This window comes from Plectropomus leopardus, chromosome 12 (assembly GCF_008729295.1).
Source record: "Plectropomus leopardus isolate mb chromosome 12, YSFRI_Pleo_2.0, whole genome shotgun sequence".
Lineage (NCBI taxonomy): Eukaryota > Metazoa > Chordata > Actinopteri > Perciformes > Serranidae > Plectropomus > Plectropomus leopardus.
This window is the reverse complement of record NC_056474.1, coordinates 5,022,468-5,035,166: the sequence shown is the minus strand read 5'-3', so window position 1 is coordinate 5,035,166 and position 12,699 is coordinate 5,022,468. Positions and strand designations below refer to the sequence as shown.

Below are 12,699 nucleotides of genomic sequence, written 5' to 3'. Positions count from 1 at the left end.
TTGCTGACACAAAAAGGACTAAAAATATTCTGATTTGTTCACACACTTCATAGTCAAGGGTTGACTAAGTTGAGGCAACTATTTGTAGCGATGGCAAATTCGACACCCAAGATTGAACTGTTTCGAAACGTTTCGTCACTTCCGGCTTCGGCACGTAGCTCGAGACAGGTTTCGAAATGTCACGTGATCAGTACTAAACCTATTTATAATAGATTCATGTACAAAACCCGGGCAGAGAGTTTTAAAAGACCGCAGGAAATGCGAGCGTTTGAGGTGTTGTGTTGTAGCGAGGAAGTAGAGGGAGATTTGTGCGAATTGAGCTGAGTTGTTGGTAGATTGATAGATAGAAAGACAGATAGACTGACAAATACATACATATAATATATTATAATATATTATATATAAGTAGATATACACACATATATATATTTATAGATTTATATAGATACATATAACTATATTATAGCTATACAGGCTTTTGGGCTGGGAAAAGGGAACTTACAACAAAAACAATGATAAATGAGTCCAATGCAAGCTTCTACCAGCAGATGCCAATGTAGAGTGAACAGGTTTTAAAACGTTTCAAAGCAATGGTTTAAAAGTATTGAAACATTTCAAAGTGTCGAATTTGCGATCTCTAACTATTTGCTTTAGTGAAACATGGTTATGGTCAACGCATGTTGAAGTGTACTTACTCTAGAAACCATCAGTCATCTGTCAACCGTCCACATCGATCTCCTACCTAAAGGCCCTGACACACCAAACTGACGCTATGAAAAAAAAAATAGCGTTGGCACGGACCGACTGTTACGTCGCCTCACATCGTCTGTGTCTCAGCCAGAAAGTTGCACTTGAGCACACCACGAAGATGTACAATATAAACAGGGTTTCAGCAGGCCCTTAAAAAGCCTTAAAAGGTCTTAAATTAAATTGTATTAATATTTTCCCTTAAAAGTCATTATATAGTCTTGAATTATAATTTGTAAGACTTTAATTGCCACAAATATTTGATTTAATTTCATTTATCCAACTTTAAATTTCATTTTTTCACGAGTCTCTTGCATAAAAGTCCACATTTCTGATGTTACAAATCTTTAAACCTATACTTGTTGTTTCCCTACTTGTTAGTAAAATGTAGATTAACCCAACTCACACTCACTCATACACATAACCAACCTCAGCCAGAAACCATATATTTAGACATATACATCATTTACCTTTTTACTTGTAATGCTTGAATTAGAGGATGATTTGTCCAAAAATCAATCTTTAATTTAGTTAAAAATGCGCTCAGAAAGGTTTTAAAAAACAATAAATTTAAATGTGTGATATCTGTCGACACCTTGGGAGAAGAGGCTCCTGTGTGGGGCCTCTTGACTTCAGTCGTTTGCTCGCTTTCCTCATTGTCGTTAATCTCCTCTTCACTTAAATTTGGCAACCAAACATGCCGTTTTTTTTCGCCAAATCAGCTCTTCAGATGTTTCATCAACAGACACCATTGCACAGAGCACAACAGAGGTAAATAATTGTAGCAAAGCCGCAGATGCTGTGCAGCCCAAAACTGGCCTGGTGCGTCTACACCTTCAGATGTTTTGTAGCATGATAACAAACTCAGACAACTGCGGCCTCTACTTCTGCAAGGTGACGGTCAACATTTTCACAATCCTGTCATTGTCCCATCTGGCCATTTTAAGCAATTCAACAAGCAACCAGTGCTGTCATTTTCTGGTGATGACAGTCTTGAGAAATTACCAAGCTTTTTTTTTGTAAGCCTCGCTTTGAGACGGCTGCCTTCTCCTCTGTCAGACACTGAAAAACCCTCACACACAGAATAGTGAATCAAAGATGACAGCCGTTATCTACATAGGTTTTGTTATACGTCTTACCACAGGCGAATGCTCGCAGCCCTGCACTTACATGCACTCGAGCGACTTAGCGTTACATTTACAGTAAGTAAAAGTCATTAAAAAGTAGCGTGCGACATGCAACCCGTTTGAAACAGATATAACCCACTTAGCTCACACAATATAGAACCTGGTCTGATCTGACCTGATTTGCTGTTGATAGTCGTGTCAGTATCCGGATGTGTCCAATCACAGCAGCTCATTGGCCTCTGTGAGCAGGTGCTTCCGCTCCATGTGTAATGGCCTGGTGATGTACCTGACTCTCTAAGTGCTTTTTCGGCTCAGGAGAGAACTCGTCTCCTCACTCCCATCCCCCCCCCCCCCTAATGTGGTAATTTGTAATCTCTTGTTACGCCTTCAAACATAAATTCATAATGCAAGGTGTGCCACGGCAAATGCGGGGGGCTTAAATTATTTACCTTTCCCACTATTCAGTTTATGGCCCATTATGCTGCAAAAAGGGGCGCTGCAGAGAAGACTCTCACAATAGAGAGGGCCCCATTATAAGATAAGAATACACGCATATTAAAGAGGGCTCTGATTGAAAAGGATTTCCACTGCTCTGCCAGCTTCATTGAAAAAGTACTTAGTCGAAATGCAGGCAGATGGGTAATGATGTTTTTGCTCTTCAGAAAGCTTTTTAACCCATCTAGAAGCCTGTCCTGCCCAATAAACTCTTATGTGTAGAACATTTCCCACAGTGTTTGTTATTGTACTCTATTATACTGCCGATTATTTCGAGTCATGTACGAGTAAGCAGAGCCAGTGGGGTATGTTTCTTTTCTCTGCAGCTGATTGAGTATTTTCATAAGCATTTAGGAGGCAAGGAAACATAGTGTAATGGCCTTTTGTCTGCTGAGTAGCATTTGTGTGCACACAGGGCACAAAGAGGTTTGCTGATGTTGTGCACTGTATACTAAAATAATGGAGTGATACACTGTGGAGTTCATCATGTGCACAGAGATCAAGCCACTCAGGTGCCCCTGGCCTCCTCTCCTAATGATTACACTCATATATACAACTCATTTTTACAAGCATTTTTTATTAATATAGGAAAAAAAAGGTGTTGGCAGTTTTGTTTGTACTAACCAAACCCTTCACTGATGATGCAAAATGTCAGTTTGTCCTGACAATTCAAGCATTGTTCTTGTTTTTATGGTCATGTTAAGCATGTTTCGACAACCTGCTGTTTGTGGTAACTTGCACACCATTCACAAATCAAAAGTTTTGGTTCTGCCTGAGCAACAGGGCTCCCCAATATTGTTTTGAAATTTAAGCGTAAGTCTATATTAGTGTGTCGTTATGTATTGAGCAGCCAATTGGGAATATTTTGCAAAAAGTTAAAATATCTTTAAATATGGCCAAAGTACAAAGTACTATATTCTGACTTTACATGAAAATGATGCTACTCACTGTTTAAAGGGGAATAACACCTACTTCAGATTTAATGTATAATGTTAGTATGGTCTAAAGCCATCCAAAATTATTAGTAAACACAAAAAAAAAAACCACTTCCATTATCCAAAAAATTGAGTGCTGAAATTCAAATGTAGAGAGATATAAAGATGACAGTGAAAGCAGCCGGGACGATGTTCTGATGACTTACGCTGGTTTCTGGCTTTGAGGGAGAGTAGCTCATATTCTCAAATATTGATGCAGGCTAATTGTGGAAATAACATATTGGAATATTTAATTTATGTGGTGTTCCCCTTTAAATGGCCTCTTAAAACTGGCACTTCTTAACCCCTTAAGTCCTTCAACAATTTAAGGGTATGCAAAGTCATACAGAGGTTTGGATTGGACCCTTAACAATTAGATTGAAAAGGAAATAAGACCATCAGATCTAATAATGACACTACTAATACTACTTCCTATTATTATTATTATATTATTATTATTATTATTATTATTATTATTATTATTACTATGTTGTGGTTTTAAATAATAGTTATTTTATTATTATTATTATTATTATTATTATTATTATTATCGTTACTGTTTTTATTATTATACATTATTTTTTTATTATTGAAATTATTTAAAAGCAAAATGACAATATTGGTTGTACAACAGAAGTTTTACCACACACTTTAAACCTTACTACATGTAAAGCTTGTAAAAGATGGCACTATTGTTACCCTGGTTCACCTTAGTCTATGCAGTGGAGAATTGCAGAAAGAAGGACCATAATTACTTATATAGCGCATTAGTTGTGCATAATCACAACTTATTGCCATAAATTATCACAAAACTACTGACACCCAATAAATTTGGAGCTTTTGGGGGCCCCTCAGGGTCTGAGGCCTCAGGGCAGTTTCTTACTTTGCCCTTTTAGCGATCCTGCTTTGCAGTTCCCTGTGGGTTTTGTTTAATATAAAGATGTTACACTTCGCCAGTGAACAGAAGCAGGATTTACTCTCTATGTTTTCTCTAAATTGCATTTGTCAAAGTAAATAAGTTGTTTCTAAATGTATTTTGTATTGTAGGTGATCAGGTTGGTACCCCAGATTTGCAAAAGTGGGCAAAATAATGATATTCAAGCTGAAATTACAAATTCGTGCCCACAGGCAAAAACATTTCATGCTGCATATTTTAGACATTCTACAGCCCGTTGTTACTGGAAAGAATTAATGTAAATGATCATTGTAATATCAGCAATGCAGCAAGACACAAAGAGCATAACACATATTTAATTCCCCTTTAGTAATTTACACATCCCTGGAAACAAAGCCTGTTCAATTAATAATTTCAACACGGACATTCGTGCATTCATCTCTTTCTGTTGATCACGAAGACACGCTCTAATGTAACAAGCGTCCAAAAACGGCGAGTCCATTTATAGTAAGCTCTACTCACCTGACAGTCACTGTCAGGGCCCTGCTTTCTTCCTGTCTCTCCCCCTCTAATCCGACGGCGTACTGGGCCTCCACTTTACTTGACAGAACTTACATGAAAGCACAAACAAATCTCCTCCTCAGTCCAGAGATAAAGAAGTCATTAAAAATGGAGGACAGTTGAATGAGCTGAAAGAGCCCTGTGGATGAGAGAGAGTGAGGAAAATATCCTTTGTGTGTTTCTCCCTTCATTGGAGGAGCGTTAATCACAGTCCAAGTTAAATTGAATATGAGTGAGATAAGCAGAGCAGCAGGGGTGGGTGGAGAGGGGGAGAGGGGGGAAGACAATCAAGAGGAGGCAGGGCCGGGGAAGAGCCTTTAAGTCCTAATGTTTTGTTTCCTGCCTCATATCTCCAGAGAGGAGACAAGGAATTGGACAAATAAAACTTGAAGGGATTAGAGTAATCCGTGAGACTAGGGGCCTATTGTGAAGATCAGTGCTGTTAGTTGTATCTTGGGGATTATCAACACTTTGGCTGCTTACTCCAGAGGTGTGCTGCATGTAGAGTGTGTGATGGAGAGTGTTTATGCATCTCGTATCCGGCTGCATCCATCACCAGCGTTTTCCAGTCAGACGTTGAAACAAAGAGCTGAATGTGCGTACAGTAGCAAACAGCTGGCAGCCTGACTGTGTACAGTGTTTTCACACAAAAATCTCACACATTTACTCTTAAAGGGACAGTTGTGGGTTTTTTTTTTTGAAGTGGGGTTTTATCCATAGTCAGTGTATTACAAACAGTAGATGACAGTCACTCAGTTTGGAGAAGCAGGCCGGAGTCTGACACAGAAGCTAAGCAATGTACTGCTGTGGATGAGGGTCAGCAGAAACACGTCCAACCTAAAAAAAATCAAAATCAGCTTGTGTACCTGATTTTAAGAGTGTTTTCACTGCTTTATCTTTTTTTCAGACAGTCTTTTTTTCAACAGGAAAGCCAATAATAGCTTAAATTCTCCGTCTATGCTCTCGTCAAAGCCAGTAAACTCCATTGAGAAAAACAGTAATTTTAACTCACTGAACACAGAAGCTGCTGGTCTACCGTTGCTTCGATCAGTTAGATAGTTTGAGTTATTATGTGACTTTATTGAATCTTACCTTAGTGAATACAAACTTGCCCTTTTAACCCTTTGAAACCTGTGAACATTGAAAAATTGGCTTGATTTCCTTCAAAAACATGGCATAAGGCAATGAGCAATGAAAGAGAAATGACCCAAACATTTGCAAGAAGTTCGCAAAAAAGTACAAGGCCATTTCCTGAAAATAATATATATATATGATATATACTGTATATATATCATTACATCTTTCTTTTTTCCCCTAATAATTTTTCTCCAGCTTTTTAAAAATCAATTTTCTAAATCTACTGATTTCTTGCAATTTATGAAAAATGTATTGCCTATTTCCATGTTTCTGAAAAAATATCAATTTGTTCAGGGTTCAAAGGTTTAAAGACTTGTGAGAGGAATCTAAAAGCAACACAAGAAAAGTCACACAATAATACAAACAAAATAACTGATGGAGGCGGCGATAGACCAGCAGCTCCTGTGTTCAGTCATTTCAAATCGCTGTAACTCATACAACCACACTTGAGGAAGAGAAATAATTAAAGTGTATTGCTTGTAAGTTTATGATGTAGAAATGTGCGTGCAAAGGTCAACCTGCATTTTCAGACTAAATATCAAAGACAATGAGTGTTTTCTGAGGCCTTAAGACAGCTGGTCTTTTATAAGTAGGAAGAAAGTGAAGTGACTCTTCTCTCGCTTTTTTCTCTTTTTAGGGCTACCACAGGCCAAATCACTACATCGCCACTCAAGGTAAGAATAAAACTTTCTTTAAAAAAAGAAAGAAATTGCAAGGCATTCTTGGTTGAAATGAGTGGGCGGCGAGAATTTAAGGCTGTCTGTTTGTTTTGGGGGTGGTGGATGTGTGCAGGTGTTTGGCGAATATCTCTCCGAACATCCCCATCGTTGTTTACATACGCTCTTGTAAACTCCTCTTTGATGCTCAGTCAAGTGTGTGTTCGGGGAATCTGGTACTGCTCAGTGCACAGAAACACACACACACACACACACACACACACACACACTTACGGACCTCTGAGCGAGCAGAACAGCACACTTTCTCTCGCCGTCTCATCCCTCTTTCCTTCCATTGGTGGTGTGGGAGCGATTAATCAGGCAGTCTGGGAGAAAGCTGAATAAATAAATGGATTAGCCGACATGTACAGGCACATTTTGTCACTGTGTTAATCTGGCCGGCAGATTCACAGGGCGAGGAGCACTTACCGTGACCCCAGAGGTTAAGTCTGATTGATGGTTAATTGTTATGAATTTTGCGTCAAGAGCCTCACTCCCACACAACAGGGCTGCGTGCATGGGGATTTTGCGCACCACTTTGGAGGGGAAAAAAAAAGTCAGTGGAGGGAGAGAGAAAAAAAATTAGGCGTTTTTGCGAAGAGGCCTTAATGGATTCACAATCTGCTTTGGCGGAGCTGGGAGTTGCATAATTACCTGTTTATTAGTGCATTGCCTCTCTTCCTCAGTGTCTCAATTAAAAACAGCCCTCTGTTTGCTCTTACTTCAGAAAGAGATGGCATACCAATCAGGCAGCGCCTGCTCCGTTTGTCTGTCTGCCTGTATGCACAGCACCTGCTGTACGCTGACCACAGAGTCAAACGCTCCAAACTGAGCCGTCTGTCAAGTGTCGCCTCTCTCCTGCGGGGCTCCGGTTCACAAAAACAGGCCACTTTAACAGCCGCGTTCACCTCCGACAGAATTTCAACTGGATTATTTTGACTTCCATAATTGTCTTATAGTCATTAAGAGCATTTCATTCAAAATAAAAAATATGCATATGGAGATCAGCAGTCAGAGAAGCCCTCTCTAAGATGAAAAGCTCAAGAAGCCAAACGTGCTTCCATTCAAATTAATTAGCCCCTGTTTTCTCATTGAGCTTGCATAATAAGTCCTCATTTTCCAACGATGGTATCGCAAGCACAATGTAGAGTCATCCAAAGAGGGGAGATGTGTGTGTGCGTGCGTGCGGGTGCATGTGTGTGTGTGTGTGTGTGTGTGTGTGTGTGCGTGGAAACATCTGTATTCTCAGGGAGAGCAGGCCCTTTTATAATTCATCATCAGCTCCGGCAGACTGACAGGAAGGAAGGCTCAGTCTGCTGACACTGAGGCAAAGAGCAGCCCAAGATGATAGGAAAGCCAGACACAGACGTGTCTCTCTCAGTCAGACAAACTGCATACTGTAGCACCTGAAAAGAGCACCTGGGCATTGGCACAGTTGCTGAAAATGAGGAAGTAGTCTCTTCTCTCCCCCAGTAAAGTTTTTCAGTGAGTGACACTTCCACTCAGGGTCCACTGGGACCAGCTCAGAAAATGATGATACTCGCAATACTGCTGGATAAGCTAAAAAATCTTTGTCATAAATTGGTTGTGGGGGCGGCTGAGGATGTGCTTAATATGGCAGACGTGTGGGATAACGTTGTCCCCGTTCTCTTATGCCATAAACTACAATGACACTCATTAGTTTGGGGTTTATTGATGAGTCCCTTTGCTCTGTCAAGGTGACAACGGCAGGTAGAACAGCTGTCACTCCATAAAAGCCTCATCACCCAAGCTCCGCTCCTCATTATGTAGGTCATTCTCTCATCCAGGGCTTTTTTTCCTTTTTTTTGCTGCAGCACTACAACAACTCAGTAATTCACCAACTGCACCTACTTAGCAGATTGAGCGTGTGCATGCAGCTCAGCCCTCCCAGTTCGCCGCCTCGCCTCTGTCCATTTTTATGTCCTGCGGATCGTTTAAATACCGATCAGACACGAGCTTCCTCCTGGAAGAGACTGAATTACACTGAAGCCAGGGTGCAAAACAGCTCTGATAAGTCCCTGCATCCTCCTGGTGATGTGGAAAATATTCATGACGTGGGAAAGGGTTCAATTTCATCAAGCTTTCCCCCTCTGGTCTTCTCCGCTCTTCTCTCCCCTCCTTCACAAGCACCAAATGTCACCAGCAGCGCAAAAGTTTTATTATTTACAGGTTAACATCTCAAAGCCCAGCGGGGGTGGGGTGGTGGTGGGAGATAGAAAGAGAGAGAGAGAGAGCAAATCAATGATAAGTGAGTGTACATTATTCCAAAGTCTGCCGAATGTAATATTAATGGGCAAGACGGGAGCGCCGCTGTTTGTCTGTAAGTGTGTATGCGCTCACGTTGGAACAGGAGTTTTGCGGCGTACCTGGCTGGGGGATTTCTACAGCTGTCACACTCCTCTCTTCTGAGGAGGAACAGGCCTATAGTCCCAAAACACAGCGTCGGCTGCAGCAGCGTTAGCTCTCTGACAGCTGGAAGTGAGGCTTCTGCCGGTGTTCTTCCTCTGTGAAGTGCCTGCTCCAAACTTCTTCAACTAAGCTCTGCGCTCAGCGTACTAAAACACTGCTCTCACCTTGTAGCTCTTCAAATTAGCACTCAACCCAATTTGTCTCCTCACCTGTGGCTAAAACCTTTAAGGCTGTAAACATTCCCTCAAATGAGGCTCTTTATCAAGACTCGTATTTTAGGCGTCCTTAAAATCTTAATCTACAAATCTCTCATGTCACTTTGTCCACCCAACCATCCGTCCTTATGTCCACCATAAGCGGTATTTTATTTTGTATTTGTATAGCACTTTTCATATAAGCAAAACTGTAACACAAAGTTCTTAACACAATAAAATAAATATAAGAAATACCCCAGCCCCCCAACACACACACATGCACACACACACATATGTACACTGGTTAAAAAAGCAAGCTTTGTGATTAATTAAAGAACTAAAATAAGAGTACTCATTAAATGCAGGAACTGAGGAAACGCTACCATAAGTAAGGAAACACCAGAGGCAGGAAAAAACCTATAGATGAAAAGATAAAAACAAATAAATTTAATATTAATAAGTAAATAAATAAATAAGATACTCTAAGTAGTAGATAAAAAAGGTCAATTAAAGGATAACAGCACAAATGATAGTTAAAATGTTAAAAATGATGAAACAATATACCATCTAGTAAAACAATAAAACAGACTAGAATGTATATATAAATAGTCAATAAATAAATAAAGTTCAGTAGTATTAAGTTGGTTTCAGATCCTGACCTATTAGTACCAAAATATCAAAAGCTCCTACATAAATGTTGCTGCTATTGGTGTTTACGTAATGATAACTCCATCAAACGTAGCTGTCCCTTAGTGCTGATGCAGCTGCTGGCGTCAGGCGATTACGATTGACGTTGCATAACTGTAGTCTCTTTTACACTGACTGTTCAGTATTTTAGCATTTATGCCACCTTGCTGTTTTGAATAAAAGGTACGACCACGGAATAGGGCGACACAGTTGTCTCACCTTTGAGCCGGCAATAGAGTTAGTAACAGCGCCAAATTAAGGTTTGTGTAAAAGGGACAGGATGGGATAATTGGTGGGATATTCTGACAGCATGTTATGCGTGCCACCGCAGGAGATTTGAAAAAGCAGCTAGCAGCAGTTCAAAAAAGAACAACTGCAGCTGAAAATGCCCACAAATTGGGAAAACAATGAGATTCAGGAGCTTCTTACCCTCTGAGCAGAGGACCAGTTCAGCCGCCATATAACAGGGACAGTAAACAATTGTTACTCCCGTGTTATGCTATTGTTATTGTTTAGAAAGCACTGCTTAAAGGTTTGTTTTATGTCACATTAGAGCCTGTTGTGTTAAGTGTCACATCAGTCGCTCCACTTTTGTTTCCACAATGCCGGCATGCTGTCTAAAATCACACACTGGTGCTACACGATGCTGCTGTTGTTTGGTTCTGCGTAAAAATGCAAAGGTGGCATAAATTAAGGATTTCATAGGAGCCCTATAGTGTCACCTCTGTAAAAAAGGCTTGTGTGTACTTTCTGTGGCCTCCGGTTGTGGCATTTTGCAAAACAGCTCTATTTTCAACTCGTTAACCACAGTAACTGATCACTTGCAGTAGGAGAAACAACAACTTTTGGATCCCAAACTGAATTCAAAATCAAGCTATTTTTCAGTGAAGATTGGTAAAAACACGAGCCTCTGAAAAATCCAACTTCCCTCTCTTACCAAAACTCTTGAATCTTTCCGCCACTTTAATGTGAAAGCTGTCACGTTGTGTGACATCTGATCGTTCTTATCCAGCTATTCATTAAGAGCCATACTCACTTCCTTATGGCTGTCATCAAGTTCAGCGTCTCCTCCTCACCTTTTCTCCATCTCTCCATTATATGGAAACATAAATTGGCTCGCTGAAGCTTGGCAGGGGCCTCCTATTGGATGATTTACCATAAAATGCCGAATGTTATTGTGTTACTGAAGTCCTACACACCAGCTGTCCTGCTTCTCAGTCTCCCTCTACGAAACTTCTCAGCAGTGTGTATCCTCCCTCGGGGACGAGTGTAGGAGGCAGCCGAGTGGGTGGTTCAATCAGGTTGGGTAGTTATTGGAGAGACTGGAAGTGACTGGGATTGGAGATTGAGGTCCTACAGTTACAATCGAGACGAACCACCTCATGCATAGCAGAGGAAGTGTGGGAATAAAAATGGAAGAGACTGAGTAGCTTTGTTCCAAATTTCTACAAATCCAATTGGGATGGAAATAAGTCAGCAGAAGTTCAATTCTCTCTTTTTTAAAAAAAAAAAAAAACACACTATGCAAAATGTTCTAGTTTTCCAAAAAAAGAGACACATGAACAAGCTGGCAGCAGGCTCATGATTGTTGAGATGATGGTTCATTTTGAATCATTTATCTTTTTTTATTTTTACGCAGAAAGTCTCCTGAATTTATTTGCAGTTTGTGAGAAACTGAAGTGGTTTAAACGATGTCACGCGAGGCTGTGCTTGAGCGCAGTTGGAGGATAGACTGTAGGTGCCACGGAGAGCAAATCAAACATGGCTTGATCAATCAAGTGATTAAAACGGTGATGGCACTTTGTTGATGTCCTGAGGGAAATTATGTTGTTGCAGGAGATGTAAGCCCATAAGGACCACAAACACTACATCATTAGAAAGGATGATAGAGCTGCTGCGGCTGGTGTCTGATAGCGTCTTCCTATATGCAACATCACTTATTTTTATTTTTCAGGGCATTTCTGCCTTAATTCAATGGTTTTATTTAATAAAAGATATAGACAGGAACTCAAGGGAGAGAGCGGAGAATGACAAGCTCCAGAGGTCGCCAGCTCGGTTGTGTTTTAACAGCTTAGCTATGCCCCTAAAACCTTAAAAAGGAAATATCACACTTGTTTACAGGTTGTATCATGGTTTCTTGGAGAAAGTGTTTACATACTTAAATGTTTGATAAAACCTTTAGTTTTTTGTACAGCCCGTGCTGGAACAACAGTATTTACCCACTTTCTAAATCACTGCATTTTAGTGCCTGTCTAGAAAGTGCGCCAGGTTTTAAAGCCAGTTTTCGTAGTGACCAAAAGTCCTGCAAATGGACTCGTTTGCATTATCAGGCTTTGATCCATTCTGTCCAGTAACATTTGGAAAACCTGTAAGAGCCGCAAGATTAAATAATTTTATCCCCAATGAAGTTTGTGGAGCACCAAACCGGAAGTTCCTGGTGTTGTTGCTCTGCAGGGAAATCGTGCACAAATCATGCCAGTAATTTTTATACTTGGCAAATAAACGTTTTTCCCATCAACTGAGGAATTTTCATAGGAATGAACAGGGTTCTGCCTTCAATGGTGTATCCAGGTCACTTTATACATCCATTGGTGTTTCTGCACCATCATTGCAGCCTGGGAAAAGACTGTAACGGAGAATAGTGGCACTTTCTTATGTGAAAAATCCACAATAAAGGGTTCGTTTTTCACAACCAAAGGGGAGGGGGGGGCAGAGGAGGGGTGACATGAAGCAAAG

General features: G+C 40.4%; 1 protein-coding gene across 13 annotated transcripts in view; it reads left to right on the top strand.

The window, feature by feature from the left end:
* Positions 1-12,699, top strand: part of LOC121951210 (receptor-type tyrosine-protein phosphatase mu-like) — a 197,850-nt gene that overhangs the window by 160,525 nt on the left and 24,626 nt on the right. For all 13 annotated transcript variants that reach the window (XM_042497451.1, XM_042497462.1, XM_042497460.1 and 10 more), the window contains one exon: positions 6,574-6,610. In XM_042497451.1, the coding sequence (XP_042353385.1) occupies positions 6,574-6,610 (37 nt within the window). The remainder of the gene's footprint in view (positions 1-6,573; positions 6,611-12,699) is intronic.